Here is a 16,216-nt window from a genome sequence, read left to right as displayed (position 1 = left end):
CAGCAGAACCATTTGTGGAGTATTCTGGTTAGCCAGCAGAGCTTGACAGTGCAGCCAGGAAGAGGGAAAGAGGGCAAACATGAAAGCTTCTCACCAGCTACTCCCAAAATAAATATGACTGAAGGCTCAGACAACTTTTTAATCATTAAAATGTTAGAGAGGAAAGTCCAACGCTGCAGATTTGCTTTAATGAGAAGATAGTTCTTTTGCCCTTGAGGGATGGCAAGCCTGGATCAATAGCTGGGTCATTAGGATGGCTTAGAGCCTGCAGGAAGTACTTTATCACCAAGGACTTAAGGGTACCTTTCATTTGCCTGGAGCACTGCTTGATGCAAAAGGAACAAAAATAATGAGGTCTCTATGCTTAAGGATTTCATCACATCCATGGGAGACATAATTATGTTCAAAGACCAGAAAGCAATTAGTAGCTGGATCAGGGCCTTCAGGAAAGGGTGATCATGGGCCGGGTGGTGAGGCAAGGACATGTGGCTTGAGTACGTATGGCCCTATATCAAAGTCATAACACCACCAAGAGCACTCACTACTTACTGATTGCCTACTTGGTGCCAGACAAACACACCAGGCACTAATTTTTTCTTTGCAATACTTCAGTGGGGGCAGGTGTTATTTTTTACAGATGACAGCATGGACTCACAGAAGTTGAGTGAATACATGTCGTTCAAGGCAGAGCTAGGGATTTAAACCTAGGAACCAAGCTTCTTCAGTTCTCCTTAAAGCCCCTTCCATGACAGTAATGAAGGGAAAGGCCTTGTAGATGTAATTATAATATACTTCAAAGAGGAAGGAAAAATAACCTCCATTCACCTGCCTACTCCTTCAGTTCTCACCTTGAACATCATCTCTTCCAGGACTCCTCCTTTGCTCTGCAAACTGGGCTAAACTCCCAAAATAACCAACAATCCTTCACGCGCAAAGCCAATAAGCTCTGAAAATTTTAAGTGTTTTCATAAGTTTGCAGCAAGCTCATTGGTGGCAAAAGGTGACCTGAACTGATGTGAAACTATTTTCAGACTTTACTTTTCCTACTCAGTGTTGATATTTATATTCTGATGTAGAAATAATAATGTGTTTGATTAAGGGGAACTGTCGAGACTCCACTGCAGTCATTATAGAATGCATATGTATATTATCTTTCTAAAATCCAAACATTTCTGACTTGCAAACACATCTAGACCCAGGGGTTTCAGACAAGGGACTCTGGACCCTATGCATAAATCTCACTGCACTACAAGCATTTATTCTTCTGTGTGAGCCCAGCACCCGACAGAGAGCCTTGCATATAATAGGTACACAATAAATATTTCCAGAATGAGGAAACAAGGCTAAGAAATTGGCTAAGAAGGGAAAATGGTCAGTGGCTTGGGAGGGATCATGGCTCCCAACTTGCAGGCCAGGCATCTAACCATGGAATGCTACTTCCTTCTCTGACAGGAGGGCCTATAAATAGTTGCTGTTGATTGAGGGCAAGCAAGCAACATAGCTGCTGTCTTCACTCCGAATAAAAATAGTCTAGTTGTCTTATATGATGGGCCCACATATAACTTTAGCCCCAAAATACAAAGCAGCAGCCACATTCACACCTCAGATCACAGGGGCAGCTTCTCAGGACTCCTTGAACTTGGGAGCAGAAGATCTGCTTTTGGGTCTGACCCTACTAAATGCAGTAACCTTTTTGGCCCACAGTTTTCTCATCTGTAAAACAACAACCAGAGTAAGCCTCAGGGCCCTTGCTGGTAGGTCTCTAACAAGGTGACCCACAGGAAGGGCAGCAGCAGTCAATCCATACTGCAGAGTAGGATGCAAACCTCAGGAGCTTCTTCACTCCTATCTACTGTCCTCGCAGGCCAGAGTTCACCGTCCTCATTCGGTGGGCTCTGTCTAACCTACACAGATCTCCTCTCTCATCGAAAAGAAGTAGTCAAATGCAGAGAGATACATTTTGAACCCAGAGCACCCGGGGGGCTCTTTCGGTCTTTAATACCAAACGGTGGGCAAAAAATTCTGTGTAGAGTAGCCACACGGTCTTTCGGTCTCCTGACTCGCAGAGAACAGGGTGGGAATGGGTGGGTAATCACAAGCCAGCAAGGACTGAATTTAAAGAGGAAACCTCTTAACTGCAAAGTCTCCGAACACGAGAGAAGAACTGGGTAGGAGAATGAGTGCCACCAGAGGGCAGCTCGGGATGGTCCCTCCTCACCTGGTAGCACAGGATGGTTTGCTGCACCAGCCGCGCGTAACCGTCCAAGCGGACTCCGGAATTGCTCCTGCTCCTCATCTCCGTGATGTTCCCGGGGCCGTGGTGCCCGACCTACTGCGCGGAGGTGGGACGCCCGGGCTGCGGAAGCCAAACGGGCCTGGTTCCCAAACACTCACGGCGTCGGACAGTTTTCGTGATGGAGCTGGGCGGTCGTAGGTCTGGACTTAAAAAATGATAGAACCAAAGTATGATTGGAAAACAAGCCAACCAGAGTTTCGCACGGCTGCAAGGCGAGGAGGCGGAGACAGGTGCTGGCGCTCTGGCAGCCTCGCCTTGACTGGGTCCCGGGCGCCCCGGCAGAAGAAGCAGTGCGACTGGGTTCCGGGCGCGGGGCGACGATCCCCACGCCGAGCCTTTTTTGTCTTCCGGCGGTCGCGAAGAGGCCCAGGGGCGGGCCACCAACTCTATCCCATCCTCCTGCCGCAGCCCACTCGCAGCCCCGCCCCGGTCCCGCCCTGGCCCCGCCCCCGTCGCGGAACGGAACCCTCTGAGTCGCGGCCCGAGGGGGAAGGAAAAAGAGGTGGGTCCCACCCAGGAGCCGCGGGGAACCTGGCTCCGGGCGGGAACCAGTTTACCTCCCTCAGTCCCGTACCTTCTCGCCGTCCGCCGACCCCCAGCGGAGGCTGAAGAAACAGATTTTCCCTCGGTGGCCACTTCGACGCCCTGGGCCTGGCCCGGCCCTGCCCGTGGGCCCGCCTCCGGCTCCGCCCCGGGCGCGGAGCGGAACCCGCGGAGCCAGGCCTGATGAGCAAGGTAGGCGAAAGCTCCGATAGGGGCCCAGAACTCCCCAAACACCCTCCTAGCGGCCCCGCCTCTCTCTGAGGTGAGCTCACAATAGCGTCCCTGACCCCGCCCTCTAGCCCCGCCCCCAAGTCCTTCTGTAGCAGAGCAGAACCCTTCGAGGTGAGGGTAAAGGACAAGCTCCCCGCGAGGGACAAGACAGTAGTGAGGAGGCGCCTGGGATGAGCTGTCAACCTCACCAGAGGCGGGAGAAATAGGCCCTCCCACTGCGGCCGCCTGGGCGCCCCTCTGCGGGCGGAGGTCGTAGCCCAGCCGCTGGCTGAGTCTCCGCCAAATTGCGGAAGCCGAATAGTGGCGTCCAGTCGGGAAGAGAAAAGGGGCGGCTGGGGCAGGGTCCCCAGCGCTACCAGCCCCACCCCTAGTGACCTAGACGCTACTCACCCGGCTAGGCCTTCAGTTCCTCTCCTATAGGCCTACAACTTGAAACTTAGCATTTGTTTTTCATGGCCCATAATTACCTACAGTTCACAGTCTTTGGCCCAGTATTCATTTTCCTCCAAAATTTGGCCCCATGTAATTCCACTGGACAGTTCCGCTAATGTAATCGGTTCTGTAAGCCCTTTGCTGGTCTTCATGCCTTTACTATATGCTTGACCCATTAGGCCGTTCTCCTTTTCCTCCCTGTGAATGAAGCCTATCTAAGGGCCCCCTCGGCCCCTTCCTCCTGTTGACCCTCCCCATTCTGTGAATTCCCATAACAATTTCTTTACTAAGAGCTTGGGTCTTGGGAGTCAGTTCAAATTTAGTTTAAATTCCAGATCTGCCCTTTACAAGTGGCGTGAGCTTAGGCATTCTGTTTCAAATTCACCATTCTCATCTATAAAAGGGGGATAATAGCACCTACCTCCTAGGGCGGCTATGATTAAGCACGTATGAAGCACTTAGCACCGTGCCTGGCTCATAGAAAAGTACTTCATAAATCATAGGTGTTTTCATCATCATTTGACGATAATGTATTGCCTCATACTGTAATTTTTTTCCTGTGTGGCATGTTTTTCTAACTGGATTGTGAAGTACTCATTGAAAGTCTTTGGTATCTCCTACCATGTCTGGTACAGAGTTGAGCATATAGTTGTAGCTCAATTAATGTTGAATGAATGAATGAATGCATGAAAATCAATCCTGCTCAGCTGGGTCCCCCTATGTATGGTCCTTAACCAAGTTCATTTAAAAAATTCCAAAACATAAATCCGTATCACTCAACTAAAACATCAGAACCCTCTTCATCTCACATACTTGTTGTTTTCTTAACAATCTGGGTAACTTTCTTAAATATTGCAGCAATCCATGTGATGTGCCTCCATGCTATTAGTCTAGGGGTAAATAAAACTAGATATTAAGTTATATCATTAAGTCTCTTTTGGAATCTAAATATGTACTCTTACTAGAACTCTCATGGATTCTCTGTCTAAAAGCTGGGATCATTGCTTCTTTTCATTACTGCTTTCGTTCACATTGAGTGCTTCTTCAGGAGTCCATTTTGCAGTCATAGGGGAAATAACTGATGCCCTTTGCTCATTACCTGGCATTTCCATCCAGTATAGAAACATTTTCAGTTTCTTGATCTCATTCTTTGTAAATTTTGCTATACACACATACACTCTTTTCAGTGTACAGCCAGCTTACATTCTTAGGCTTTGGTCTATGCTTTAATGCATATTATACAAGCTATATTTTTTAATAAGGTTGAAATTCAGGGATAAAACTAAAAAGGAAGGCTACTACTAATTAGCTTTTAAATTTCTAAATGAATTTTAGTGATTCATTTTGGACTAGAAGTTGTGCTATATAAAAATCAGACCTGTATCTTAGTATCTTCATTTTCCTAGATACAAAACCTCCATGTCTTGGTCTCCATTATCTATGAAGCCTTTCTCTGGTTGTAACCCAATAGAAACCTGTCTCCAGGTCATTTCTCAAATTTTTGTCAAGAATCAGATGGAACGTGATGGGGTATGTTATTGTTTCTGAAGCTGATTCATGATCTTCATAAAGTTGTAAACTCAGAACTGGATCCTGGGGTAGCACCATGTAATGACTTCTCTGACCCCAACCAAAGGGTCTATCCATTGGCCTGCCACAGGGACTTCAGCCAAGGAAGTTCCCAAAGAACAAGTCAGTGTCCAAGGCAGAATCCAACAAATGTTTCTCTTAGTAGGTTCAAGTCTTTACTTTATAGAAAAGCACTCTATCTTTGACACACAGGAGAGGGTTCTTTCTGAACCAATTTGCAAAAGAGCCAATTAGCCAAATTAAATTAATTCTATGACAATTTAACTTTAGTTGACTGGAGAGCATTTTGTTTTTCATCACAATATTTTAAAGAATGTTGAATTTGTCTCTGCTCCAGCTTCCTATAGCTATTTTGAGACAAAGAAGTAAAGAGAGGAAATACCAAGGATTATAAAATTTATTCACAGTGAAGAATATATTTATAAATATATTTAAAGAGCATATTCTCAAAGAATGTATTCAATTTTTGCCTGCCCCAACTTTTTGATGCTGTACCTAGAGACCGAGGTGAAAAGAAAAAAGAATATACTGATAAGAATTCTTCTCATTTAAGATGATGTTCTTATGACCAGTCTTTCCATTTTTCTGTCCTCAGACGCCAACTGTAGCAGCAAAGAGCTAAGGCAGAGACAAACTGAATAGTCCTTAAAATGCTGTTATGGAGATAAACACTCAAGTGACAACACACAAGTCTATTTGGTAAATTGCTCATTCAGTAAACTAGCTCTTTTTCGAAGAGCTTTTGGCCTTCGACAAACTAGCCTGCCTCCTAGGTGACCTTGTTAGACGCAACCCTGTATCCCAAATGAAGCTATTTCACCATTTTTGCTGAGAGCAATCGTGATGCTACTCATCGACGTTAATAGTTACTTTAGGGATTAATGGCTGCAGTGTATTTTGGGAAAAAAACTTCAACGTTCTGAGGAAATACTTCTTCAAGTACTGGCCACTGCTGTGATACTCCTTGCCTCCTCATGTTGCTACCATTTCTATCTCTTTCAGTAGTCTCAGATTGTGGGACTAATTTTAAACCCAACAGAGGATGCTTCTCACGAACGTTCTCTCTGTCCTGCCCCTTATCTGTCTGAAGTGAAAAAATAGATGAGAATTTGGCTTAAGGACCACAGCCCAGACAAAAACACAATAGGAAAAATAAGCAGGGTATGGGGGGAGCAGGATCTAAAGGACACTGGACATTGCATCCTCTTGTGTACACTTTGGTTACATAATCTGCTTTGGGATATTTCGTTTCTGAGATCTCACCCCCTAATCTAGAGTATTTTACCACCTTCCTCATCAATTTAATACTCAACATCTTTGAGGCAGCTGAGCATCATGGAAGGAGAGATTACAACTCTTGCAGAGTTGAGGCCAGCTTCCCCCACTCGTGGCTCCCACATGCTAATCAGCTCCCCAGAAACCCCAAATCCTGGCCTTACTTTCTTGAAATCCTGCTATTTGATGCTGAGGAAGAAGACAGTTGGAGGAGATCAGAATTTGGGGCTCATGTGAGCCAATGGCAACATGCGTTAAAGAGATAATCTTGAAAGAATAAGGGGGATATGAAAGAGACCTCAGAAACCGATCTTGTGAGAGAACAATCCTTGCTCTAACTTCTCAGTCACAGTGTGCCTGCTGTTTGCCAAAGGACATTAGTGGTCATCTTAATCAGGTCTGTCCTTTCACTTCCATGTCATGCCTCCAGGGAAAGAGATTGCAAATATTTTCTTTGTGAACGTTTTCAAACTTAAAGGAGTTAACTGTAAATTTATTTTGTCAATTTTAACATTCTGTCGATTTTAACATTTTGTCTATTTTAACACATAAATACAAGACAAATAAATCAGAGAAGAAATATTGCAAAGGCAAATCAGCATTCACAGAAGTGTATTACATTATTACTATGGTTAGTCTGGGATACAACATTCACTTGAAATATATGCAGGAGAACCTTAGTGAAAGACCTAACTAAAGGGTTTTGAAATGTTCCTAATAAGGACATATTGAGGTACTGCTCAAGCAGCCGTACGTGGGAAGCAAGATAGAAGCAATCAGGGTTTGATGCATATGGAAACAATAGCATTGCAGGATAGTTCACCATTCCCAATAGCTATTCCCCCTTGTTACTATACACTCTTTAAGACTAGAGATCTTTTAAAAATAATTACAGCTCTGGCTGGGCCAGAGTGTACCAGTCATAACAATCAACAAAGTACCACGTAGTTGCCTCTCAAAGCACAGCAATATTATTTTTTCTTTATATACATCTTTTTAAAAAAGTAATCCCCACTCCCCTTTTCTGAAAGGCTCTTGGGATTTGAGAAATGGCAGTGTATGTATCTCCTCCACATTCACAATTTTCCTGACATATAGTCTAGATTATTGTTCCATCCCTTTCTGTGGCCAAGATATTAAGCTAAACATCTTGGTGCAGGTTCCATAATTTGATGATTAGGGATGAGGTCAGGAGATGGGTGTTGGTATTAGATGCCATGTATCCAGCTGTATACAGTTCACACCCTGTACAAGAGAGTGAGTGGGGCTAAAATATGGCCCCCACTCTCTTTGTCAAACCATGCGCCCATGGGGCTGTGTCTGTCTGGTGGGGGCATCTTTTTCTAACTTGCTCAAAGGCACTGTGTGAGCTAATTGTGGCACTGTCTGCTTGCATTTTTCCAGTCTGGCTGGCATCATTATTTCTTGATTTGAGTGAAGTTTCTATATTTCACATCCTATATAATCTCCAAAAGGAGCTTTAGAACTCACTGAACTAGCAAAGGTTTTCTTTTTCTTTTCTTTTCTGTTTTTTTTACACACCTACAGTACATGGTCTTCCTAGGTGGTCTCCCATCTAAGTACTAACCAGGCCCGACCCTGTGGGTTTTCTGAATTATCACATTAGACACAATAACACAACCATGATTCTACAAAGAAATAAATTTACACAGTAGAAAATAAATACAAAAAAATGTAGAAGTAAGATTTTTGACATGTAGGTCACTAGAATTTAGCTTATTTACAACAAAGGCATGCACAACTAAACTCACCAACAGGCTGGAAAGTCAACAGTTGCTTTATATGATATTATCAAAGATAATATAACTTAACCTCTAAAATGTGGCTGGAAATGAACTACTTTTATTTTCTTTAAATGAATCTTATTTAGTATGTTGTTTAAAACCATGGTAAAACATCTTAGTTTCCTCTTCCAATAGTAACCACTGCCCTCAATTAGCTTATGTTCCTCCAGAGGTTGCTGAGTATAAAATTAGTTGATTTTCATACATCTCACATTGTGGAAAAGATAAAATTGGACATCGTCACACTGTCAAGCATCATGCTTTGATTTTAGAAAAAGGAATCACATTTGCTCAATAAAGTGTAAGCTTCCCCTTTTTGAAGTCCTTCTGAGAGCGATACGACTTTTACCATTGCAGGAATCTTCTTTCTCATGAAACACGTGCTGTTTTCCAGTGAAATCATGAAGGCACACATCTCCATTCTGAACACTGAAAGAAACACCATTCTTTTCTGTAGAAGCATTCCCTATATAAAGAAAAATAAAATTGGTGTCATGAAGTTTCCACAGAAAGCATTTAAAAAATAAACATCATTTTATTCTTAAGTATACACACATAGAACATGTTTTTTAAAAAATATTTATAATGTGTTGTTATATTTTATTTTCATTATTTTCCTAAGGCCACTCAAAGTAAGCAAAACAAATTGGAGAATGTTTCCAAAACCAGTTCTCTATGGCAGTTTTTAAAAATGAAATTGTCAAAATATGAAGCAAAGCAATAGATTTGATTTTAAAAGGCCCATTCCTAACTCTGGTTCAACATACATGGACTTGAAGTAGCAGCGTATGTATAATATAACCAACCTAATGTAATATTCTGGTCTCCCCCAAAAGGTTCAGGTTAACAGAAACCTCCATGTGTCCTCTTAGGGTTCTTGGTTCACAAAGAGTCTTATAAAATAAAACTTTGTACCAGAGAAACCTAGAGTGACAATGGTCATGGCAAGAAAAAAATATTCTCTCATAGACTAAACCAGCCCCTCTGATTAAATCAAGATAGGACTGATATCTAAGAAGAAACCACCAATTCCAACCTCAGAGTCCAGGCCAGAGAGCATCTGGGCATCCTAGAGAAACTGATTTGAACTTGGGCCTCCATCCCAAGCAGACTGTGAATTGTGTGTATGGGGAAGGGGGTTGTGCATAGCAGCTGAGACCTTCTAGCTACTTGGCATCATCCTTCTAACCATTATACCATTGGAAGACAATGTAGAAAAAGCTGAATAATAAGCCCGTTTGTTAGTTCATGACATAATAATAATAGCAGTGCTGCAAACTCTATAGGTATTATCTCATCTATTACCATATGAGATGGGTGCAATTATTATCCCATTTCACAGACGATGAAACTAAGTTTTCAGAAATTAAGTGCTTTGCTTAAGGTTACATGTCTCGGAAGTGATGAAGTCAACACATGATGTTTCTTCCAAATTGTGAGCTTGTGGTCCCAAGTAACAAGTGAGATGGCTGCTGGTACACAAGCCTCTAAGGCAGCTCATAACTGAAATATGTAATATTCACACAAACTACATGATGGATATGGTTAACACAGCTCCATCTCTGACACAGCTCAAATAAGGCATGTGCCTGAGGCAGCTGTCCTGATTTAGACATTTTGGTTTGAGGACATTTTTGGTGTAGGAACAATGTTACCTGGTATAATAAAGCATTAAATTTCCAGCTTCTTTTTTGAAACTGCCTATCCCATCCCTTGTCCATTCCAAATCCTGGTGTGTGGACTCAGGAGTCAGGGATGTCCATCTGATGTGCATTTTATGTGGTATTAAACACGTGGCCATTTGTGTGGCCTAAAATGCACCCCCACCCTCACTGTTAGGCAGCAAAAATAGCTCTGCCAAATCAGCCATGTCAAATAGCTTTGCAAATTGTGCTGCTTCTGTCAAATCTGACTCCCCAAATGATGGCAACATATTGACAGGCTGGGCAAGTGAGACTTCATCTCTGAGCTCTTTCTAGCATATGGGAAAATCTGGCTTTTAAGAGCTCCAAACACTTCTACCCAAGCCAGAAGACTTTATTGATATGTTGTGATTCTGAGGATTCTTTTTTTTCCTTTTTTTCCTTTATTTTATTTTTTTTATTTTATTAAGTTTAGTGGGGTAAATTGGTTAATACAATTATATAATTTTCAGGTGTACATTATCATTTGACTTCTGTATATTCTATCATGTGTCTACCACCCAAAGTCCAGTTTCCTTCAGCTACCATATATTTGATCCCCTTTACCCACTTCATCCTCCCACTATCCCCCTATATTTGACCCCCTTTACCCCATCTACCTTCCCATCCTCCCCACCCCACTAGTAACACTTAGTCCTCTGGTGCTCACTAGTCTATAGTCCATGTCCATGAGTCTCTGTTTGTCCTGCTCATTTGTTGCTTTTAGGTTTATATCCCACATATAAGTGATATCATGTGATTTTCAACTTTTTCAGTCTGGCTTATTTTGCTTAGCATGATTATCTCAACATCCATCCATGTTATCGCAAATGGCAGTATTTCATCTCTTATAGCTGAGTTTTATTTTATTGTATTTATTGTACCACAGCTTCTTTAGCCAATCATCTATCATAAGATACTTCGGTTGCTTCCATGTTCTGGCCACTGTGAATAATGCTGCTATGAACATCAGTGCAAATATCTTTTTGGAGATTCTGAGGATTCTTGATGACTCACCTCACACCTCTGATTTCTCTACTTTGAACTTGTGTTCTCATACTAACTTATAAATCACTGCCTCTACTCTGTTTACCTACATTGAGTCATTCCTGACACAGCCATTTGGCATAGAGGCCAGAGCTCTCCCCCAGTATCTACAGTAAAGAGCTATGGCCATGTGGCAGCTCCTTCTTATCTCATACGCAATGGTTCTCAATGATAGGGCTGGAGAGAGAGATTTTACCCCCCCAGAGGACATTTCTCAATGTCTGACGACATTTTTGGTTGTCATGACTGGGGGTGAGTGGGTGGGTGCTACTGGTACCTTGTGGGTGGATATCAGGAATGTTGCTAAACATCCCAAAATGCACAGGACAGCTCCCCACAACAAGGAATTATCTAGCCCCAAATATCAGTTGTGCTGAGGTTGAGACACCTCAATTTAGAGACATCCTATGGTATTTTAAAAGTCTATACAGACCAGCAGGACCTCCCATCTTTGGGAGGTTGGAAAACTATTGGGTAGGTGTATGAACCTTCTCACAAATGTATTTGAATTTGTCATGAAAATAACTAATACCCTAAAATGATGAATAAAGGCGAATTCTCTAGTGAAGGAGAAAGTATGCCAGCAGAAGTTAAGCTTTTATAAAAATGTAAAAGATATATTAAGCCAAAAAAGATAAAAATAGATAAACTTTTATGAGCAATGAACAGCAAACTCTTATGAAAGAAAATATAATGGAAGTTTTATCTAGAAATGTCAGAATTAATGAGTAAAGGAGGTATAGTAGCAATAATCTGTTCATATATCGGTGACATATATTGTCACCAATACAGGTCACAGTATTTTATATATTTATGCAATTTGGGCATTGTCATAAGGTAGCCACACTGTGGAAAAGAATGAGCAAACTTGACAAGCAAAAAATAAGGTTCAAAAGTGTTAAGATGTGTATGAATATAGATGTACTAAAAATTGATATAATTTTATTAACTATTTTAGGTACTGCTTGCACAGAAATAGCACAGCACTGAAGTCTTTGGGCAATACTTAAATCAGGATTTGCAATGCTAAAACTTTTAGGTCATCATCAATTCCCATAACGAAAAACTAAATCCTTAAAAAAAAAAAAAAAACAGTTGTTCTGGTATTTGCTCTAAAGTGAATACATTTGGATTAATAAACATTCTCTTTTATAAGGGAACTACACTTTGACCCACTAGTCATATATGTAATTACTCACTTTGCTCAGCAAAAATGCCATTGAAGAATAATAACACTTTAATAAAACACTAGCTTGAGAAATACTGTATTGAGACGTACATACCATTCCCACTCACGAGTCCTGAGCAATCATTATTCACTAGCAGCGTGGTCGAGTGGGTAGAGTTACTGTTTGACTGTAGGGAATTTGAAGAACTGGACACTCCTTGATTAATGGTCTGTTTCTTTAAACCATTAGTAGCAGTTTTACTCCAGTCTACAGCAAAATAAGCATTACAGAAAAATAGGGCAGAATGTTGAAGCTCAAAGAGATCACAGTATGACTCCTTCTAGCAACTGATCTCCCACTCCCATATCTTACAGAGAAGTCACACATATCACAAGTTCATGTGATAAAAAGTATTTTCATTTAAGACTATATACATTTGTCCTTTAAATGACTGATTAAAAGTAGCCTATATTCTTTTGGAACTAAAGGCCAGCTAATTTGATTATGTCTATAAATATGCTCTGAATTAGGTAGTACTTTGGACAGAGCCAAGGACTGTCTTAACAACACATATCAACGGTGTTGTGATGAGTCATGGTTCTTAAATCCATACAAATGACTGAACTACATGCACTCCCATTTTCTGAATGCAGATCTTGTGCAACCAGATCTTTGTAGTCATGCAAAGGTTGTATTCATAGGTGGTATTCATGCAAAAAGAATTTAGTTTTCAAACAGTACTTAATTTTCTTCTTTTCTGAAAAATGAGCTATTTGCTCTACAACCTAGCAAGATGTGAAAATACTATAACTTCAGAATAGCCAAGTGTATGCTAAAGCTTGTATACAAGGTTGAGTCAAGACTTTAAAAAAAGTTATGAAGGTAGATATTAAAAATTACTTTGGGTAAATGGGAAACATTAGCTCAAAAGGAAATAAATTCTAAAAATGTCACTGTTGCTTCATTCAGGAAGAAGCCAGCCATTATTAATTGCTCACTAAGTTTCCAGATATGAGTAATTATTTTTTAAATTAATTCATTAGGTTTTTTCCCCCTAATGTTCACAATCAATATTTTCTATTGAGCGGTTTCCGTTCATTGTTCCGGATCTGATAGCCCTTTGGCATTAATTGCTTTGAATCAGCCTTTTCCTCAAAAGTTAAGAGAAAGGGAAAAAGTAAAGTAAATCTTTACCAGAATTTTCAGCCAGCCGTAATTTTCCACAACAAAGATACCGCCTCCATTGCTTTCTGACATTCTCTTTTGCTACGCAGTAAAAGATGAATATGAAAAATCCTATAGGGGAAAAAAAAAAACCACGATACGATGAATTCCAAACTAAGACCTGAATGTCATGAGCTTCCTTAGCACAAAAGATAAAATATTTGGCACCTATAGGTAAAGTAAAATTCTGCAAATTGAAAAAATAAGTCCAAAGTCCTGGGAAAGTTTGCTATAGAAAGGCACCCTGGTGGCAGGGTGGGGGGTGCTCTCTTTGTAAGATAAAAAATGCTTATAAAAGGAATAACTCCACATTTCCAAAATTAAATTAATTGTCTCTCACATCCTGTTCTTGGCCTTCCCGATCTTTGGGAAGTACACACCATCCACCCAGGATGCGAGCTTGGTCCTAGGCTCCTACCTCCCTGCCCCTCCATATTTATAATCAATTTCCAAGTTCTGTCACATGCCATCTCCTGCACTGTCTCACATCCCTTGCTCCTTCTCTCAAGCCCTGACCTGGGCTTTCCACTCTTCCTCCCAGACCTGGGGCAATGCAATGCACCCTTACCCGCCTGCCAGGGAAGCAACACTAGACTTGAATAGACCCTTAGGCTCTACCCTCTGTCCTTGTCAAGCAGGCACATGGCTGTGACTCCTCATGGATTTTTCCAACAAATATTTGCTGAAGGAGGGGACACATTTGGAGTTCTCCCTCTTCCCAACCCCCAATCTATCTACTTTAAAATCTTCGTTTTAAAATACCAGGTTCGCCTTTTCAGGTGCCCATCCTAAAGACTGATATCTTGAATACTGCACCCCTTTGTTCATTTGCCACTCTGGGTGGCTACTCTTGTTTGCATCAGAGGAGAAACAGCATGTGTAAGAGAGATCAAAATGGGGGCACCCAAGTCCCAAATCAGAGCCTATACATCTCTCTATTAATCAACCCTAAATCCCTGTAAATTAGGTTCCCTTTTATAAATGAAACAATATATTCCTTCTATCCATTCATATTCTAATGAAAAGACATTCTGGAGAAATGAAGAGAAAGAGGCAGGTTCAGTGGGTAGGTATCTTGCTTTAGTTTTTATGATTAGTGTGATTTGGGCATGTTTTTTCCTCTTAATTACTCTTTTAGCATGCCAAATAAAACTTCTCTATTTAATATTATTTAGTGAAACACCTGGATATACCGATTCAGGAACTGGTACATTATATGTTAAAATGAACAATTCTGTGTAACCAAAAAGCATATTAACTGGCTCCCTCCAAATAAAATAAGAACTGATAGCCAAGTTAAGCATTTGAATTCAATCTCAGGTTGGAATGTCTTTGAAAACGAACAAAATGATTCATTGCCTGATAGAACTACAGGAAAGATGCTATGGGAGCTAAAAGCAACAGGAAATGATGAAAACAAGCAGATGAGAATGCAATTTAAAGGTATCCTAACAGAGGATTTGGAATAAAAGGAAACTGAGGGACATGAATTATTGTTACTGCAGTGTAAACTTACTAGGCTGCTCGGTTTTTAATGCCAAAGTACTGTATTTCCACTGAAAATTAACCAGAGCTGACAAGTCTTTTATAACATTGGCCTAAAAGAATTAGTAATTTGCTTTTCTGAAGAATACAGCTAAGAGGGTTCAAAATGACTACAGCTGCACTTCATTAACAAATGGGAAGCTCTGAAGTAAGGGTGACACACAAAGCCTGACCCTTTCCTGCTGCACATCCCAGCAGAGCAACTTCTCAGGATTAGCCACTGGGCCAGGCTGCTGCCACTTGGGTCTGTCTATTGACTTCACATTTATCATTGTCTCCCAATCAAACAGACAGGAGGTAGAAGTGGTGAGACTTCACAGGGACATTAATGGCATGTGCACTTTTCTGTATGGATGTTCTATTTCAATAAAAAGTTTTAAAAAAAAAAGTAAGGAACCAAGTGATGGAAGAGTAATTGACTCCCAGAAAGAATTCCCATCAGGTTCTCTATATGTTCCCTCCAAGGAGATGATGGAAAAGGAGGAAAAAAGTACTACTTTTTGAATTTAGTGAGTGCCTTTCTTCCAAGGATCTCAAAGCACCCTTTCTGAGATAAATCTGTTTTGCAATGAATATATCTTAAGCTACTAAATAAGCTACTTTACAGATACTCTAACTTTTAGAAGTGATATTTTTAAGTTTGACTGAGATCATTCAGTGCAGACTTAGTGCTGTGGAACTTACCTTGTAAGGTGTTAAAGATGGCAAAGAGATACATGAAGACGATGTTAACTGGTCCCCAGGCAAAGAAGGCAAAGCCCCAAGTAATTCCCAGTAAAAATGTAAGGCCGGCAACACTCCTGAGGTCTTGAATACTGGTTTTTCGCTGGGCTCCCAGTTGCTTCTTCTTTTTGATTCGACAGAGCTGAACCAGGACCACAATGAACATGCTGACATTCAGCAAAAATATCACACAGAAATAATTCTTACAACTGTGGCTGAGAGAATACAGTACTAAAAAGGCTGATCTGGAAGCAACTGAAATTTGAGGAAAAAAAAAAACAGGGGAAAACATATTACAATGCTGAAATCTGGTTCAAAATGATACATTGAATTTATATCATTTTACTGAAACATTTCCTATAAATACAAAAGAAAAAAAAAAACACTGCTCTCCACAACCATTTATACCTCTAGGGAAAAAAAATCTAAGTTTATTTTAAGACACTTGGTGATTTAAAGTATTTACAAATTATTTTTTTTGAAAACATTCAGGATTTTACCCCCTTTAAACCCTAGCGACTCTATTCCACGAGTCTTTACTAACATAATGTAACTGGTATTTCATTTTTATCAGAGGCTTATAAAAGTATTTTCATTCTTTTTTATGGCCAAGAGGGGTGGAAAAAGTGAAGGGAGGAAGTACAAATTGGTAGT

The 16,216-nt window shown here is 40.9% G+C and overlaps 2 protein-coding genes across 6 annotated transcripts in view; both read right to left on the bottom strand.

Annotated features, from left to right (window-relative positions):
* The window catches only part of PHKA2 (phosphorylase kinase regulatory subunit alpha 2), a 74,008-nt gene extending 70,927 nt beyond the window's left edge, over positions 1-3,081 (bottom strand). For 3 of the 5 annotated variants that reach the window (XM_039852311.1, XM_039852313.1, XM_039852314.1), the window contains exon 1: positions 2,219-2,692. In XM_039852311.1, the coding sequence (XP_039708245.1) occupies positions 2,219-2,296 (78 nt within the window). In that variant the 5' untranslated portion in view covers positions 2,297-2,692. Of the gene's footprint in view, positions 1-2,218; positions 2,694-2,870 lie in introns of those variants that run through there. The other 2 variants (XM_039852312.1, XM_039852315.1) reach the window with 2 other exon arrangements.
* Positions 3,082-5,615: 2,534 nt separating this feature from the next.
* ADGRG2 (adhesion G protein-coupled receptor G2) overlaps positions 5,616-16,216 on the bottom strand; it is a 98,931-nt gene continuing 88,330 nt past the window's right edge. The window contains exons 24-27 of the mRNA XM_039852289.1: positions 15,524-15,771; positions 13,265-13,366; positions 12,185-12,337; positions 5,616-8,638 (exon numbers count right to left, since the gene is read on the bottom strand). Coding sequence (XP_039708223.1) covers positions 8,454-8,638; positions 12,185-12,337; positions 13,265-13,366; positions 15,524-15,771 — 688 coding nt within the window. The 3' untranslated portion in view covers positions 5,616-8,453. The remainder of the gene's footprint in view (positions 8,639-12,184; positions 12,338-13,264; positions 13,367-15,523; positions 15,772-16,216) is intronic.

The sequence above is a fragment of the Pteropus medius genome, unplaced genomic scaffold (assembly GCF_902729225.1).
Source record: "Pteropus medius unplaced genomic scaffold, Ma_sr-lr_union100, whole genome shotgun sequence".
Taxonomy (NCBI): domain Eukaryota; kingdom Metazoa; phylum Chordata; class Mammalia; order Chiroptera; family Pteropodidae; genus Pteropus; species Pteropus medius.
The sequence above is the reverse complement of the archived record's forward strand: the minus strand, read 5'-3'. Positions and strand labels throughout refer to the sequence as shown.